At 43.2% G+C, this 19,016-nt stretch overlaps 1 protein-coding gene and 1 pseudogene across 1 annotated transcript in view; one reads left to right on the forward strand and one right to left on the reverse strand.

Annotated features, from left to right (window-relative positions):
• Nucleotides 1-1,157: 1,157 nt before the first annotated feature.
• LOC115318230 lies at nucleotides 1,158-1,853 on the forward strand (annotated as a pseudogene).
• A 16,219-nt stretch (nucleotides 1,854-18,072) lies between these two features.
• Nucleotides 18,073-19,016, reverse strand: part of LOC8024054 (plasminogen) — a 46,036-nt gene continuing 45,092 nt past the window's right edge. The window contains exon 9 of the mRNA XM_042290141.1: nucleotides 18,073-18,560. Within this exon, the coding sequence (XP_042146075.1) occupies nucleotides 18,393-18,560 (168 nt within the window). The 3' untranslated portion in view covers nucleotides 18,073-18,392. The remainder of the gene's footprint in view (nucleotides 18,561-19,016) is intronic.

Raw genomic sequence — 19,016 nt, forward strand, 5'->3', positions numbered from 1 at the left:
GCGCGAGTGCTTGTTCTGCGGAAGGACACTTCAAAGCAGCTACCTCCAGCTCTCGTGCTTGTGGCATTGATTAAGTTTCAACTTAAGAGTGAACGGAGTTTCGTGAGACTCGGGCATTACCGCGTCTGTTTATGCCAGCATAACATGGCCACGTCTTGCTGACGCGCTTGCGCCCCTTGGCCGAGAGAAACATGCCTATATTATTGACAGACAGTTGATTAGTGTCTTGATTTTCTCGCAGGGAGATTTCCAAGGATCATGCATGTCCACGAGACGAGAACCCAAGCCTGTCTGAAGCACAATGGCGAAGTGGGCTCTGTTACGTGATTGGTTTGATGGCGCCAATAAAATCAGGGGTTTCTTTTTAGAAAGAGACACAAGCACACCTCTGTTTTAGCACAGAAAGTATAGATTTTGAAGAGTGATCTCCTTCTTAAAGAAAGGAGATCACTCTTTCGGAGTTTGATATCTTGAAGGGGTCTTGTGCCTGAACTTAAGAAAGTTGTTTAGCTAGAAAAGTTGATACGTGTGCTTGCAAAGTATTTCTTTCTGAGACGATTTCCTGCAACGGAATGCCTCCTTTATCCATCTTGACTGAGAAACAGACTGACAATTCGTTTCCTTTTGTTTCCTTGATTTTTGTTACGAGACGTCCAAGTGCACACAAGTTGAGAGACGGTTTGACATACAAATATCTAGGCTACTTGAAGCTGGCTATCCGAACACGCTCCTGATATGAATATGCGAAAGAATCTGCTAGAATTTGAAGCGCAGTCCGGGAAACGTACAACAAACAAAAAAGAAGGCCGGAAGCCCCATAGTGGTAGTACCGTACCTTCATGGCATTACCCACAGGCTAAAGTGGGCACGGCAACCGTCCGAGCGACAAGTTATCTAACATGCCCCTTCTTTACGTGATACAACAGATGATGCTGCTGTGCACCGCATGTCCCATTCCTGCGTTGGGGGCGGCAACCATCGTTCCAAGACTTGCAAGGCCAAACCAAGCGCAAACGTTGCTACCGCACGTCAGCATCGGCGTATTGCACGGACATCAAGCAGCAACCATGACTCAAGGCCAGAAGGGTACAAGAGCACGGCCCGAAGCAGCTTTCGTCAGTGGGCACGGCAACCGTCCGAGCGACAAGTTATCTAACATGCCCCTTCTTTTCGTGATACAACAGATGATGCTGCTGTGCACCGCATGTCCCATTCCTGCGTTGGGGGCGGCAACCATCGTTCCAAGACTTGCAAGGCCAAACCAAGCGCAAACGTTGCTACCGCACGTCAGCATCGGCGTATTGCACGGACATCAAGCAGCAACCATGACTCAAGGCCAGAAGGGTACAAGAGCACGGCCCGAAGCAGCTTTCGTCAGTGGGCACGGCAACCGTCCGAGCGACAAGTTATCTAACATGCCCCTTCTTTTCGTGATACAACAGGTTAGTGAAGGCGATTGCATGTGTTTCAAATCTGACAACCGATGTATTATTGTTCTGACGTGCCCACGAGTGTTTTTCGCCTGTGCCTTGCAGTGTCGGGATAATTTATTCTTGCTTCTTTCTGGGGACGTCGAGCTAAATCCGGGCCCGGATACAACACTAGAAAAAATGATTAAACCAAGTTCTTGAAAATCAAAAGCAAATGAGTAGTGAAATTAAAGAAGTGAAGGAAAACCAGGTTACGTCCCAACAAAGACAGGACGAAATGGCTGCAAAGATTACCCGCCTTGAAACGGCTCTAGACGCCCTCCAGAAGAGCAATCGAGATATTGTTCAGCTACGGGGAACAGTTCAAAAGTTAGAAGAACTAGTTCACATACAACAGACTAAAATAACAGATCTTGAAGATAGGGCTAGAAGAAACAACCTAATAGTGTTTGGTATTCCCGAAACTCGCAGCGAAACAGATGATGACTTGAAAACTAAGGTAATTAGTGACGTTTTTGAACAACAGCTAGGCGTGACTGTGAACACGGTCGAGCGAATTCATAGGCTTGGGAAAAAAAATGAAGGTAAATGTCGCCCTGTCATCATGAAACTGTATGATTACAATGAAAAAGTTTAAGTACTCCAGAATTGCAAGAAACTGAAAGGGTTAAAGATATCGGTGTCCAATGATTATTCGCATGCTACTTTACACAAGAGACGGAATCTTTGGCAAAGTGCAAGTGAAGAAAGGTCCCGAAGATTACGTGTGAGGCTTGTACACGATAAGATGCAGATCGGTGACGAGACGTTTATTTGGAATGATGCTGTTGGCTGTCGCGAAAAAGTCACGGATTCCCGGGGTTCACGGTCGGAAAATAAATGACGATCAAAAATTGAGAAGGAAGAATGCCTCCGGCTTATTAATTTGAACGCGAGAAGCCTTGTTAATAAAGTGGACGAATTGGAGCACCTACTTTTAGTACATAACCCTCATATTGTTGTTGTTACTGAAACTTGGCTGCACGACCAGATAAGTGATTCCGAGCTTCTTCCGCCATCCTACAAAATAATCAGGAAAGACAGAGGATCCCGTGGAGGTGGAGTTTCTATTATCTATAAGAATAACATAGCCTGCATCTTGATGGCCGACTGCGCTGATACTGAAAGCTTGTGGTGCAAAATGACGTTTTGTGGACATACCTATGTGATTGGTGGAGTATATAGAGCTCCTGATTCCCCAACTACGTTTCTGGAGGCTATTCATGATTACCTACAACAAAATGTGACCGATCACTCCAAGATGATAATTGCTGGTGATTTTAACCTACCCGGAGTTAAATGGGATGACTTAGAACCAGGACCAACTGAAACCAACAATGGCGAACTTTTATTGGACATCGCTTTTTGTAACGATCTTGTGCAAGTGGTTCAAGAACCCACTAGAATAACTGGGTCATCTAGTTCTATACTTGACTTAATTTTTGTCTCTGAACAATTAACAAATTATGAAGTAAGCGTTGAAGACGGACTGTCAGATCACAAGATGGTATTGCTATCCTGCAAAGTCGCAACAACGTGCAGAACCGCAAAGTACTTAACCACGCAAGTGTATAACTTTAACAGAGCCGATGACGTCAGTATTCTTGACCATTTAGAATTACAGCTTTCTTCTCTAGAGGGTGTGGAAGACTTAAATGAACTATGGAATCAATTTAAAAGCGTAGTTTTCTTCTGTTTGGATAGATTCGTTCCAAAAAGGGTTAAGCGCGTGGCAAGACAAAACCCGTGGGTTACCCGAGAAATAATTCAACTCAAACGTAAGATAGCCCGCAGCCGCAAGAAAAAAACTCGTAATACCACACTTATTCAAGAACTATCGCGTACCCTGAAATGTAAACTAAAGGACGCAAAGGAAAAGTATTTTTCAGAATCCATGCTTCAATTTATGAGGACATCACCACAAAAATTTTGGCGTCATCTCGCGCCGTCACGGGTGGGTGTGGAATATGTCACCGATAATGACCGTATCATTACTGATCCCGCCAGAATGGCAAACGTGTTTAATAATTTTTTTCACTCTGTTTTTGTAGATAGGGAAAACACACATAAAAGCGTTGAAGAGATAAGAAGCGCGCGGTTCTCGGCTATGCCAGATCTGATTATCTCTGAGCAGGGTATTTTTGCCTTACTACTAGAGATCGACACAAAAAAATCACCGGGACCAGACGAAATTCCCAACGCATTCTTAAAGCGTTACGCGGAGTGGGTGTCCAAGTACCTATTCGTTATTTTCAGTAAAAGTTTAGAGCGCCATCAGGTACCTTCGGACTGGCTGACAGCGAGAGTCGTACCAGTGCACAAATCGGGAGATAAGCATTCAGTTAAAAATTATAGGCCAATATCGCTGACGCGTGCTTGTTGTAAGATACTTGAGCATATTGTGTCTAAGCAGCTGTATAGGTTTCTTGAAGATTCAAACATATTTTTTTCTAACCAACATGGGTTTCGAAAGTCACTCTCGACTGTAACACAGCTTGCTGAAACTGTACACGACTTTGCCAAAGCTGTTAATAATAGAGGGCAAATTGATGCGATATGTTTGGATCTATCAAAGGCCTTTGATCGGGTGCCTCATTTTGAACTTATTCATAAATTACAAAACCTGGGGGTAAATGAAAACATTGTTTTGTGGATTAAAGCCTACCTCACAAATCGAATACAGTATGTGCAAGTAAACAAAAAAGAATTCAGCTATTGTAAGTGCACCCTCCGGCGTTCCCCAGGGGTCTGTATTGGGGCCCGTATTATTTTTGTGTTATATAAACGACATTACGGAAAAAGTAGGGCCTAATGTTACTGTTCGGTTGTTCGCAGATGACTGCTTGTTGTATACAAATGTTTCTTGTCACCATGATCAGGTACAGTTAAATTACTCTTTACAGCAAGTACAAGAATGGTGTAAGCAATGGAGAATGAAAATTAATCGTGACAAGACAGTCTTTTCTGTGATAACTAACAAAAAGAAAAACGTTCTTCCATTTGTGTACGAATTTGATAACCAACCTTTGACTAAAGTTTCTCAATTTAAATATCTGGGCGTTACAATATCGTCTGATCTAAGCTGGAACGCACATATTGACAGCATCTGCTCCACAGCCAAAAAAAAGCTCTGGTTCCTTAAGCGCAACCTTAAGTACGCTCCACCTGAAACAAAATTAACTGCATACAAAACGTTAATACGGCCAACTTTAGAATACGCTTGTGTTATCTGGGATCCTTTTAGAAGTTACCAAATAAGCAAATTAGAAAGGGTGCAAAGAATGTCTGCTAGGTTTGTACTGTCGAAGTATCGAAGAACCGAATCAGTAAATGAAATGCTTAAACAGTTAAGTCTTCCCCTCCTTTCTGATCGCCGGAAAATAGCTCGTTTAAAATTCCTATTCCTGTTGAGAAATCAAATGTTTAACCTTAATACAAGTAACTATATAACGCCCCGTGTATCTAGGCATCTAAGAAGTACTCATCCATGTCAAATAAATTTAGAGAAACCAAATAATGATACATATAAGTATTCTTTCTTTCCAAGAACTATATCGGAGTGGAATAACCTCCCCGAAGAAATAGTATTAAGTGATACCCTAGCTTCTTTTGAAACATGCATTTCTAAATTGTATAATCAATACTAACGAACCTTTCCCTCTGGCACTGGATAATTTAGATTATATGTTCTTGATACTTAAATGGATTGGGACTTCCGTGACTCCATTTATTATCTGCTCATGTGTTCTTGTTTTTTTTTTTTATCAGCCTTTGTTCGATGTTGTTTTTGCGCGCTCAGCAGCGTACGCTTTTGTAAGTTTTAGCACTGAGAAGATATTATACGTAAAAATGTTTTTGTTGTGTATTCAGTGTGGTTTACCAAAATAGTGTACTCTTGTCTTTCGTGAGTTGTAGTGTTCAAAAATGTGCCTTCATATGTACTACTTAGTGTTCTATTTTGTATATCGGTTACACTCCTGTAACAGCCCCTACGGGCTAACAGTATAAATAAATAAAAAAATAAAAAATAAAAAAAAGAAGATAGCGAGCCGGCAAGGACTACGTGTTAACACATCCATCGAGCCAGTACATCCATCAAGCCATTACATCCATCGATGAATGTAATGGCACGGTGGATGTACTAGAGCGCAGGATGCGTTGACATTTGTATGGATGTAGTTGCTCGATGGATGTAGTTACCCGTTGGATGTTGCTCGATGGACGTAGTTGTTCGATAAATGTAATTGCCCGTCCTTCCTGTTACGACGCCTAGCGTGCCATTACATCCATCGTGGCAGTACATGCATAGAAGCCAAGATGGCCGCCATTGGGCTTTTTGCGTTATTCACATACTTATGCGGAGGCACGGTGGAGTGCAAGTTTGTCTGCTTCTTTTGCAGGGGTTGTGGTGGTGCGGTGGTTCTGGTTGCGTCAGAACGCCGTGCTCTGACTGGTTCTGGATGACGGATAGTTGGTAGACCTCAAGGCAGCTTGCTTTGAGGTGTACCAATTATCCTTCAATCAGAGCAATCAAAGCTCGGTGTTTTTCTGACGTCACCGCAACGCCCGCAAAATAAGCAGACAACTTGCTCTCCGCATTGGTTTGGGAGCCACAGGAAACAAACCATAACCCCCAGGATGTTACTGTATCGCAATCAATTCTATAAGACATTCAGATATTTTTTTTTTTCTCAAGCGATATAAAAGGTGTGATTCTGTGTACCGTCGTAATTCTATAATACTGTTAATACTTAGTGGATTTTGAGGGTGAAAAAAGCAGTAACAAAAATTTGATCAGTGCGGGAAAAACAAACAACGAGACGACGATGCGTGTTCGACTTTGGAGACGTCGAGGGCCGCAGAAAGTGCATGACGCACAGAGGGTCCTTTTACTCGGTTTAGTACATTCAATTTAGCGCATAACTCTTCAACATGATGTGAACCATCATACAGCATAGTTAAACGAAGAAATAAACTTGCGTGAATGATGGACGTCATGGCACGTTTTTGGACGAAGCTGCACGATGGATGTGATGACACGATGAATGTAACGGTACGATGGATGTAATGACACGCTTTTGGACGAAGTTGCTCGATGGATGTAACAGCATGTTGGATGTAACGACACGTTGGATGAACTGGCCAAAAATGGATGTAATGGCACGATGGATGTGCTGTCACTATGGATGTACGGGCATGATGGATGTAATGACACTAAATTGGACGTACTTTCTCAATAGATGTAATGGCACGATGGATGTGTTGGCCCCAAGCCGCCGGCAAGGGGTACACGTCGTGTGTTCCGCGCCGAACAAGGCTTCTTCCATGTGTGAAAAAATCAACAAGGCACAAAACACACATGAAAAACAATGTGACGTAGCACACAAGACCAAGTACACCCAATGTCAAAAAGAGGTTATATATAAGATTCCCATGACATGTGGGAAATGCTATATAGGCCAAACAGGAAGCTGTATAAACGACAGAGCGTACATCCGAATGTTAAGCAAAACTACACGAAGTTGACCATTGTGGGGGAAAAAAAAAACAACTCGCGCGTGAATTGTTAGAGGCCCTAGCCATCAAGGACAACGGGGAGAACTGTGTCAGTGCCCCTTCAGTTGCACTCCACCACAAGGAGGAAGCGTTCCTACGGGGAGCCATGGTGTCCGGGCAAGGATAAAATAAAGAAGAATGCGCAACCGCCTCATCAACAAAAAAGCAAAAATTAAAAAGCTGCCTAAAGAAAAAGAAAACAAAATTATGATTTACGCGATAAAAATAAAAATAAAATATTAATTACTCGCAAAGAGAAAAAGAAAAAGAGGAGCACTAAACAGTTGCTAGTCCAGCAGTGTGAATGGTGTTTTGTGTGTTTGGTGTAATCCTCGTTCAGCTCGCCCATCGAGAGCAATAAACCAACTAGCTCAGCTCAAGCCCGTGTCAGTGGCTTATTGTTTTATTGCGCTAGGATGTTTGTTATACGAGAAAACGTCGTAAGAGTGCAGGCGAGCTGGTGAATATTAACCATGTTGGATCAACCTGAGACTGGGACAAAAAATAGACAGGGCGACGTGTGAAACTGAGTTTGAGACGTCGTACTGTCTATTTTCTGTCTCTTCTACGTTTTGATGTTTCTTCTCTACCCCAGTCTCAGGTTAATCCAACATGGTTAACATTGGTATACGAAAACACCCTGGCACGTCCATGTCAGGGTGTTTAGGATAATTTGAAATACATTTTACGTTTTCTTAATTTTTTGTTGTACATGCAAAAGCAAAAAAAAAAAAAAAAAAATAGGTCCAGATAAAGAAATCACCATTCTTTTATTTACGACGTCTTCGTTGATGTAAAACTTTTTTTTTCTGCTACCATTTATCTCTTTTATGGTGTCGAAGAGATTGCGGAGGAAAGAAGCCCAGGAAGTCTTGACGTATCCGATGAGTAGTTATTTATTAAAGTACCATCCTTGTCTTTTTCTTCAAACCAACTACTCATGAAGTTAATTGTGAATCTTTATTGAACTTATTGCTGCAAAGTCGACTCTACCACGTCTTGTACGTATTATATTTTTTACCATAGCACTTTATGCGTATTCATGCTCTTCCAAAATTCTAGTAGTGTCGCGATGAATAAAAAGCTACGAATTTCCCACCCCGCATGAGGCGCTTCTAGTTGTGATGCCCTACCCCATTTTTGCCGTCTGCATTCCAACTTCTACATTTCTGGAAGTGCTTTCCATTTTGACCGGGTTTACGTTCCTTCTCAGGCCGATGTCCGGGTCTAACTTCGGTTGTTGGCTCCCCGTCTGCAAAGAAAAATTGGCAATCAAGGCTATTAATCATACAAGCCCCCCCCCCCCCCCCCCCAAACATTCCATCAAGTTGCAGCGCATTACCAACTCGAAAGCTAGCCGTTAGGATTAGTAGGATAATTGCAACCTCACGGAGGCAGTTATAAAAAAAAAACGCTTATTTTTTCTTAAGAATAATATAAAATGAAAAATGCCCAAATGGTTCTTCCTTTAAATTGTTTTCTATGTTTGTGAAAAATAGGTGAATGCATACGATAGCTAGGCGAACGAGTGTCCAGGTAACAACATTGTCATATAAAGGTCCCATGAAAAAGGTATACCCACTCATATATATAATGAAACGATATGAAATATGCATAGATGAAACTGCAGCTGAATGAGGGTGCCCTAAATAAATGGCGTAAATGATCAACTTAGTCATCAGGTAAGCCCACTTAAATTCATACGCTCTTCAATTTGCATCTTATGGGACAAACGATCCATCATGTGCATTTCGGATACTTCTGCATAGGAGCATATTTTTTTCAGTAGTGTACACAATAATTTCTAAAAAACAAATGGTGTGTCTTGAAAACAAAATTTTAAAATTTCCGTATTGTTCCAATTTCTACAGGCTTGAATGCGTATAAGGAAAAATTATAGTAACGTCTAAATTACTTGTTGATATAAAAATAACATCAGTACACACGCACGTGCATCCCATGCAATTTTTTTAACTTCCAGTTTTTGCAATAATAATGTAAAGGTTCCTATCATCCATTATATTTAAACAGAAAGAAAAGCAATCTAGATTAAAAAAAATCTATTTGACGGAGCCTTCTTTGGCCCCAGACTCGCCGGAGACGGAGTCAACTTCATCGATTTTGCCAGCCTCTGTCGACGTCGCAGTCGACTGTTCACCACCAGTGTGCCGAGCCTTCCTGGGACCATCATCCTGTAAGAGATGCGCGTAGAAAAAAATTGCAGTCTCAACGAGAGTGCAGAGGCTGTTCCACTGATCTAGACGCCTGCAAGCAGTATAGAAACCACAGGTTGAACCGATTTCAATGAACCACGCGTGAACGGACAGAGTTCACCCAAATGCTCTATCGCCTGTTCTCTGCATTCGCCCAAGCCAATTAGGATTCTATCTTACATTGCCAGGTCTATTATTCCCCCACGGTTTCTAGGTGACAGAAGCCCCATGAAAACGTACCCCCCCCCCCCCCCCCCCCCTTTTCATAGGACGCCGACGTAAATCCGTAGCCGTGCTATGGACATAGCAGCTTTCGACCATAGCTGATAGTAATCGATGTATCTCGTCTACCTAGCCGCATACATGTGAGAAGGAAGTACAACTATTTGACACTAATGGGATCAAATTAAGCACAACGCTTCATTTGACACCTCGGTGGTTGGTGGTGCGGCTGGACTTCGTGTCAATTTTGGGGGCATTGGGCGAGGGTTGTCTTCGCACCAACTTACAGTCGGAGCTCGCGATATCTACATTCACTGACAGCTTCAGAAACGCAGCGAGGGGCGTGGCGCAACCCGAGTATCTTATTATTTCTTCACAGCCAATGGAACGCGACGTTATCCACCAGGACGCCGAAGAACGAATCACGCAAAAAAAGAAGCGCGAAACGTAGTAACTCCACTCGCGGCGTTTATGAAGTTGTCACCGTTGTGCACTTCGTGCACCTGCACACCCGGAGTCATCACTGGACGTGCCCTAATTCAAAACAGCAGTTGACTCACATTGAAGCTCTTCCCCTCTTGATCACTCTCCTCTTCAGAATCTTCGTCGATAAAGCTAAGCCCTAAAAAAAATTTGCAAAAAAAACGGCTCGTTAAACGACAACCTTGCCATGCTTCGACTGCTGACAGATAACTGTGTGTGTGTGTGTGTGTGTGCGCGCGCGCGCGTGCGTGCTTGTGCGCGTGTGTGTGTGTGTGTTTTGTGTGTTTGTGTGATTGTGTGTGTGTTTGTCCACGCTATAGGGAGACCTAAAATCACTCAGATACCCGATTGCAAAGTGACATGGACGGAGCTCCTTGAGACCTCGCTTTATATAGGTTTCTGATGCGTGCAGTACAATCATGTGTAATTAGGCTTGTGGAATGAATATTTTTAATTAGACTTGTGGAATAAATATTCCACCGAGATGAAACTGCCGTTGGTCGCTAGCTATTGTTTATGTTTACGTCTCCAGGGAAAGAAAATCAAGCTAAGTTGCTGCAGTTTAAAACATTCAAACACATACCACCGAGAATACCGTGTACAGGGAGGCACCGGAGTTGCAGTTTTCTATAGAAAAGCTAGCCAACAACGTACTACAGAATATAGACCTCCAGCTCAGATTGGTACCCGGGTTATGTTGGTCGTATGGCAAAGTAAAGGCTAAACCAGTACTTCCTTTTTATAGTTGCCATTCAAAGCAAGTAAAGGCAGGGTTGGTTCGAAACATGATTCACAACGCGGTTCAAAAGTTTTGTTGGCACTCCATTATGACGTCGATCTAAGTTGTGTTTTCCCGGCTAAATGTTGCAAAGTATCATCAAGAATGTATTTCCAAGCAGCTTTCGTACATTGTTGCAAAAGATAAACACATTAGGAAAATGCCCGAGCACAAAAAGTTTGTAGTCGTACCGTGCTTCCACAAGATTTCACACAATTTAAAATCAGTCGGTGATAAGTTTGGTTTACGCATGGCGTTTAGCACGGATAGCAGTTTGAAACGGTTAACTCCGTTCGCTTCCGCCCAGAAAGGTTGTTTAAAAAAACCCAGGGAAAAGTGTGCTACATGTGTTGCCGGTATGGTCTAAAAGATCCCTTTTGATTGTGGTTCGTGCTATATAGGTCAAACGAAACGTTGTCTTAATGATAGACTAAGCGAACATAAACGATCAATGTGTCAAAAACAAGGATCCTTATTCCGAAGTATCGAAGCACATTCGGGAATGTAAGAATTGCGTGCCATTATGGAACTCGACAACCACAATTGTAGCAGAAAGAAACGACCACAAGGGCCTGCTGAAAGAGTCAATCGCGATAGCGAAGCATGGGAATGCAGTGAACAAGCCCTCTTTGTCTTTAGATGCGGAATGGAAGCGATTTCTAAATCTCTAATGGTATCGTTAACACTACTTCCCCCTTTTTGTGTGTGTGTGTAGTCTTATAGCTGACTCCCTTAGTGAAAGGTCCAATGCAAACTGTAATTTCCATGCGTTTTTTTTGTTGCTTTTTTTGTGAATGATGTGTTGTTTTTGGTGCTGTCAGTTGTTTGTTGGTTTGACCCCATTGTTAGTGGTCTGGTGTCGTTTCTTTTGTGGAGAGAGGTGGTGTCGTGTATTTTGTGGAGAGAGGTGGTGTGAAGGAGGGTTCCCTTTCCTTTTTTTTTCAACCCTATATAAAGGGTCCTGGGCTCAATAAAGGTTTAGCCGTGTTTGAAAAGTTCTCCTTGTCTTTCTTGTCGTCTGTCAATACCTTAGTCTCGGGTTTTTCACTAAAATGTTTGGTATACACCCGCTCACTTGCGCCCTTACGTTCTGCTCATCAACACCTTCGTTTTGCGCATGCGGAGCGCAAGTTCGCCTGCTTCTTGCGCAGGGGTTTCGGTGACGTCAGAACACCGAGCTCTGGTTGGCTCCGATTAAGAAAATAATCAGTAGACCTCAATGCAGCTAGCATTGAGCTCTACCCACTATCCTTCGAACCAGAGCCAACCAAATTTGCTCGGCGTTCCGTCGTCACTGTAACCCCTGCGCAGGAAGCAGACGAGCTTGCGCTCCGCCTACGCCCAGAATTACGCAGAAGGAGGTTTTGCTGTCTATATAATGTGATGATCCGTGCTGGTTTTGGGGAAAATGCGTGCCGCCACCAGCAAACCGGCTCCCACGGGGTCCACCGACCACGTGGGAGCTCGAGGCTGCGGATATCTGTTCCCGGTTATCAAAATCACAACTCTATAGGAAACACTACACATAAACTACGTAACAAAAAATACAACACCACGACAAAGTTACATACATACAAAAACGAAATACGAATAGCTCTAAAGGCCCGTCCGTTCACACTCTTGCGACCGAGTACGACCGGGAGAGACCAGACCGGTTTTTAAGCCTTTTGCGACTTCTTAGGACCGGATGCGTTGCAGCGGAGCTGGTCCCAAGAGATCGCAAGAGGCTTAAAAACAGGTCTGGTCTCTCTCGGTCTTACTCGGTCGCAAGAGTGTGAACGAGCCTTAACTCCGCGGCCGCCCGAGAGTTCCTGGCTTTTGTGCTTATCAGGTGCGCAAGAGTCCAGAAAGAGAAAGAGAGACATATTGGGGAGGGGATTCATCTCGCGCAGACCCAGCAACATTGAGGTACTTTACCGCCATGGGTCCAAAAGCGCCGAAGTGCTAGTGTTTGGATGCTACGGAGGTTAGTAACGACGAGGCGCCACTGGGGAAGGATTTGACCAAATGTTGACCTAGTTGACCAATTGAATCCGCCCATTTAGTGACGCCGATCTCTAGCAACCGACGGGCAACACGGAGCACCCTGCTAGCGTTATGCGCCTGGCCGCCATTGATGATAGCAGACCACACGACTTAATGTACCGCCTTTTTTTTTTAGGTTTATTTTTTGTTAAAATGGGCGGGTGTTTGTGCCGTGGGATGCTCAATTTACGGCCGCCAACGTTTCCATTTGTTTAAAAGTCTGAAAAAAAAATACTCAAAATACAGTGTTGATTAATATCAAGCGCGTCAAATGGACGCCCATATGTATGGCAGGCTTCCGTCGTTGTGAAGTAGAAATGTTTGCATAGATTTTGAACTTTTTTATAAACAAATGAGATTTTGTCACAATTATGGTCGTATGCGTACAAGTTTCTGTATAATCCTCTGTAGCTTCGATCTCGTGACACATGCTTCTGAAATTTTGCTTAGACTAAAGAGTAACATGCTATGGACATGATTGTAATAAGCCCCAGGAATCACAAAGTGACGCACCTATCTTCGTATATATATCATAAAATTGCGGGTTGGTCGAATGAATAGCACCAACAGAGAACAGGTTGAGCACGAAAGTCATGCATGCTCCTGATTTATAACATTGCTTTAGAACCAGAGGCGTTGAAACTATTAAGGAGATTGGGGGGGGGGGTCTTAATGGTGCATCTCCCCCCCCCCCCCCCCCCCTAGGGGGTGGGGGACACTGTTTTGAAGAAGAAACTTGCTAACACTTGGCAAGTTTCGCCCTTTTGTCGGATCCTTCTAATGCATCAGCAATACTTTCATACGTCCATTGTAGGTAGGTGCCTACCGTCTAAAACTCACGCTCTTTTTATTTATGTGAGCCCCTGGGCACGACCCTGTTGTTTAAACTTATAATTGCTACAAATATTGTACATTGCGGTCTGTCTTGAATTTAATGCACCAGACTTGGAAATTATATAGAAGATGGTGCCAAAGTGGTGAAGGTATTTCCAAGAATGACATTAAAAACCTGAGAGACCAAGAAGATATTTGGACATCGCCGTTTAATTCCTAATGATGACCACCACCTGCAGTGAGGTCAGCTCGCCGGACGGTCATGGAATCAAAAGAAAGCTAAAAATACGTTTCTGCAGGGCCGCAGGCTTTGATTTCATGACAGAGAAAACAGCTAATGGGTAGTTAAAAAAATGCAACTGATTACATCGTCCAGTAAACAAATGGCAGCACCACGAAATACTTAACCTTTCGCGAACTGTGGGTGCTATAGGATCACGATCCTTGATGCGATACAAAGCTGCCAGTGGTGAGGATTCCAGGTATACCATGCCAGAGAAACGCCTAACTTGGCCCAATTTTGGCAATCCTAGGGTTCTAACTTGGACCTAGCACGGTTTTGCTCGAAAACGATTATTAGTACCAAAGTGCTCTTCTTCGGCTTTTCGATGGTTCGCCACATAATTTTCAAAGTGCCAGACACTTCGTCCGAAGATGCCACGTATCCACCGAACAACCAGGAGTGAAGCCCAACTCTGGCACACGTACGTTTAACGATTTAGGCGCAAAAAGGCCAGATGACTGCCAAACTACTAGGCAGTGAAGATTAACTTTCGCACGTGTTTGGCGATTTAGCCACAAATATGCCAGATGACAGGCGAACTACCGGGCAGTGAAGCTTAAGCTTTGGCACTTGCTTGGCGATTTAGGCACAAAGGTGCCGGATGACAGCCCGACTACCAGGCAGTGAAGCTTAATTTTAGCACTTGTTTGCTGATTCAGGGCCATGATATACCCAGTCTCAGGTCAAAGAAGGCCAAGTTTGACTGTACCCGGCTTTTTTGGGCTCTTCAAACCCTAAATTCCAATACAAGAAAAAACAAATGTGTGACCAAAAGAAGCCAATTACCTGGAATGGTATTTTACGAAAGCGTACTTACGAGCCAAGAGGACGAGGGCAGCTAAAATGGCTGTTTGATTGCAGCCCGTTGGCGGTGGCTCATTCGCGGCTCGAGCGCCTCTACCCATTGCCCCAAGACGACCCGCGGTTGCAAAGCGCGCTAGTTGTTGAGTCAACGTGCACTTGACGGTAGTGGCGACCGACCTGTCAATCGGACTTCTTCGAGTCTCGTCCCTCTGACGGATCAAGAAAACAATGACGCAGCTCTCGAAATGATCCAACTGCGACTCAGGGGCCAAAGCCAGGAACGTACGTCGGGGAGGGGAAAGGGGTGGGAGTGCAGGTAGATACAGCCGAGTAAAGGTTATCTGATTGGAGGTATAAGTCGAGGCAAACGAATTTCGAACTAAGACGAGTGAAGATAGGCACGCCCAGCGCTTTTTTTAAGTTGTCAGTGTCCGTAGCAGCATTACAAATAAAAGGACTAACCTAAAGGTTTTGAATGTTAGGTGGAGTTTAACTGTTTATATTAAAACTACACTCTAAAAAAAAGTCTGTGCGTCTACTTTCACGCACAACACTCGGAGAACCAATCAGCGCAACTTACGGAGACAGCTCAGCGAATGACAACGCCGAAACATCTGTTTAGACCAAAAAACGCAGACTAAGTTGTGACATTAAGCAATGCAAGCGTGACGTTTTGCATTGCTTAATGTCACAACTCAGACTGCGTTTTTTTGGTCTAAACATATGTTTCGGCATCGTCATTCGCTGAGTTGCCTCCGTAAGTTGCGCCGATTGGCTCTCCGAGGGTTGTGCGTGAAAGTAGACGCACATACTTTTTTTAGGGTGTACTGGCTAGGATGCGCAAGCCACTGTCGGTTCGTCAGCTAAATCCGCTAAATTTAGCAGAGAAATTGACATTACTTCATGTATACATAATTTAGTTCGCCCGCTAAATTTAGCGAAACACTTTACCTCACGTGACCTCACGTCACGCAACGAAAAAAAAAATTAGCTGATTTCAGCGGGAAAATGAGTAAACAATGGGTTCTTCTTCACTCCCCGAAACAACTGTTTGATGTCTTTTAAACGAACTTACCGGACCCTTCATAGAATACTACACTCCGTGCATAAAGGACTTTGGGAAATAAAACTCTGTAAACTTTTGTTTTCTTTACTTTGTCAATTTTTTTTTTTTTTTGCTTACCTGCCAGGCTGCCCTAGTATTTGGGACTGCATTGGAAGCGGCGCCACCCAGCGGAGAAGATGTGAAAAAGAAGGGCGAGGAGGTACTTACTGCCTGTTCAAGTGTGCAGGGAGAACTGTCGTGGCTTGGCGACCAAAATGTGAAGCAGAGAATGGGGATTAAGTGCATGGAGTTGGAGCAGCCAGGTTGTGACCGGACAAATACCCTATACTCAGGTCAAATTTGTTGGTTTGAGGAGTTCGAGGTGTACTGCCCAGGCAGGGGTGGATTTAAAGCGGGGAGTAACATTGGTTATGTTTTTTCTTTTTCTTTAATTATAAATTTTTCTTTAATGGCAAATATTCTTTTAACAAAACAGATTTGGGCAACAGTTCGTCCGTGACGTCATGTATAGGTTTGTGATGTCAGATCTCCGCCCAGCCTGACCCATATAACCGCCCCCGAAAACCAGGTGGAATGCAAGCGGTATTATTGCGGTGGTTGCCATTTCTATTACGCGGAACGCAGGGGTCAACATTTTAAAAATATTTAAAACTCTACGGAGAGTTTTTTTTTTTTTTTTGTGACCCATAACATTTTGATCTGTTGCATATGGATATACGCACAAAGGTGTCCTCTTTTTTCTGTAGATATTTTTCGTGCAAAAAGTTCCCGAATCGAGTTAACAGAAGAAGAAAAAGCGAGATCTGAGATGTTTTTCATGAAGTCAAAATAACACATAACAGCGACTCATAAAAAGAGCTATGTAGACTCGTTTCACATTACTCAGATTGTTCACATTTTATTTCTAACGTTGGGAGTACAACTTTTGGTTAAGACACGGGGTCAATTATGGTGGCACCGAGGTACTTTTCTGGTTTTCAGTGATGTAAATATGAATCAATATTTTTGAAGATTGGTCTCCTAAAATTTTAATGTCATGATATGCTACTTTACTGTTCTCACTTTTGCGACTGCTTTCTCATGCGTTGTGCTCGGCACATGGCATCTATACATTAGAACATGTTTAACGAATTTATCGTAAAGTACGGCTAAAAAAAGGAAAAAATATTTTTTAGAAAAAAATAGGGTTGAAACTTGGTTTTCTGGCTCTTTTTTTATTATTAAAGATTGTAAAAACCGAATTTTACAAAAAAAAAGACACTGCAATTAATGGTTTATGGATTGAGCTAGAGCTTGAGTTCTAGCAGTACCATACTAAGAAGCCACCTGGACTTCTTCTACGTTACATCCTTTAAGCATCTTCTTCGGTATTTTGGAGAATACTTAATAACTCTACTAGTTACATGTTAAATTACGAATGGCCTATTGGTCTGTATATTGTCGTGGTCGAGGTCAACAAAGAGCATACATTTTAATTTGGCCATCTTCTTCAGACAGATACTCGATATTTATAATTTAATTTAGAGTTAGGCGTTTTCGACGCAATGTAATGTATTACGGATGTTGCTTTTCAAAGTAACGATGCTAATAAAGATATACTATTTTCCTGAAATATCGCCGTGACATTTCTGTATGCTACGTAGTGCGTAAAATAATATCCATATACTTGAACAAACCTGAACTGACTTAGGGTATATGATAGAAAAGAAACAGCACAATCTCTAACCCAATTCTTTTATTTAGTTATATTGCTTTGTAAATATTATAAAAACGTATCTGGCATAAAATGCTCTGGAAAGTTGGCATCGCACGCTCTTGAAACATAAAAATATACTTTTGATAAATATATTAGGTTTGTGAGCAAGCATGACGCTGGCTTCTCACAAACCAAACCGTTCACCATTCACCGGCTGCTGCTGAAGTGTAGGGAAAACTTAGGCGAACTCAAGGATATTAGTGGTTTATATTATTCACTTCTATAAAGTTACTCTTATTGTGACAGGTATTTTATGCAAAGCATGAAAATATTCACTCGACATACATGTCTGATATATTGACTTCCTGGGCTTTTGGAGATAGTCCAATACATAGTTATGCCGAACATTATTTTATATCTTGGTTGAATCGCGTTCATTAAAATAATTTTGGAACTAATCCTTGTGCCAGGACAACCTTAAAGGATAGCTTTGAAAAATTACGATATTCAGGTAATATATAGCTTTAAATATTGCACCAGAAATTATTTCTGGATTGACACTGTGACCCTGAAAAAATCGGGCAGAAGTTTTCGGGATGCATACAGATCTTTTAATTTTCTGACGACGTCACTCGCCCTGTTAATTTGATCCTCCCGCTTACTTCAACCCAGATCGAGTATTGTACTTGTGCATAGCATTCCTCCAGATGTGTGTTGCAGCAGTTTTCAACGCATCCAAGCTAGTCTCATCGTCGTCCTGCATCACACATGTCAACTGTCATTCACGAGGTCGAAGCAAGTCGCTTATCGAAACCAGCCCCGAATCAGTTCCTCTGGTAGTGTGCTCTTGTCAAGAGTGTTCGACATCGTGGAACGCTGACTTGATGGAAGATTCCGGCCGAACCCTGTGAGGGGCGAGTCCCTTTTGCGTAAGGCGCACTTCGAGGAAGTGCATCAGTGTGGTCATGCCGTGAAGTTAACGTGGTTCCGTATCCAGTCCATGTACGATGGAGTCCTTGTGTACACTCCCGGGAAGTTGGGGCTGGCACACGAGTGGCCGAACGAGACGATGCCCACTAGCGTCCATCGCTTCTTCTCGTCCAGGTACATGAGTGGTCCGCCAGAATCACCCTGCGCGCGCATCGAAATCGAAGCTGTTACCTCCAGAGGACAAAATCGTTTATTCTGCATGTATTCACCGGCAACCTAACAAACGAAGGCCCTGTATTTATATCTTCATGTTTCCTGATTGGTTCTTTGGCATTTTTATTGGCCGATTCCTCAAACTCGGTGACTGCTGAGTGAATATGCGGAGAGCAAGTCGTCTGCTTCTTGCGCAGGAGTTGCGCAAGAAGCTCTGATTTGCTCCGACTGGAAAGATACCGGGTAGACCTCAATGCTACCTGCCTTCTACCAGCTCTACCCACTATCCTTCCAATCGGAGCCAATCAGAGCTCAGCGTTCTGACGTCACCGCAAGCCCCGGTGCAAGAGGCAGACGAACTTGCGCTCCGCATAGCCTTCCTTATTCGTTTGTTGTGAGGAAGGGGCGCTTCCTTCTCTCCAGTTCACAGATTATTCACGCATA

The sequence above is a fragment of the Ixodes scapularis genome, unplaced genomic scaffold, assembly GCF_016920785.2.
Source record: "Ixodes scapularis isolate PalLabHiFi unplaced genomic scaffold, ASM1692078v2 PGA_scaffold1__304_contigs__length_218370807, whole genome shotgun sequence".
Classification (NCBI taxonomy): Eukaryota; Metazoa; Arthropoda; class Arachnida; order Ixodida; family Ixodidae; genus Ixodes; species Ixodes scapularis.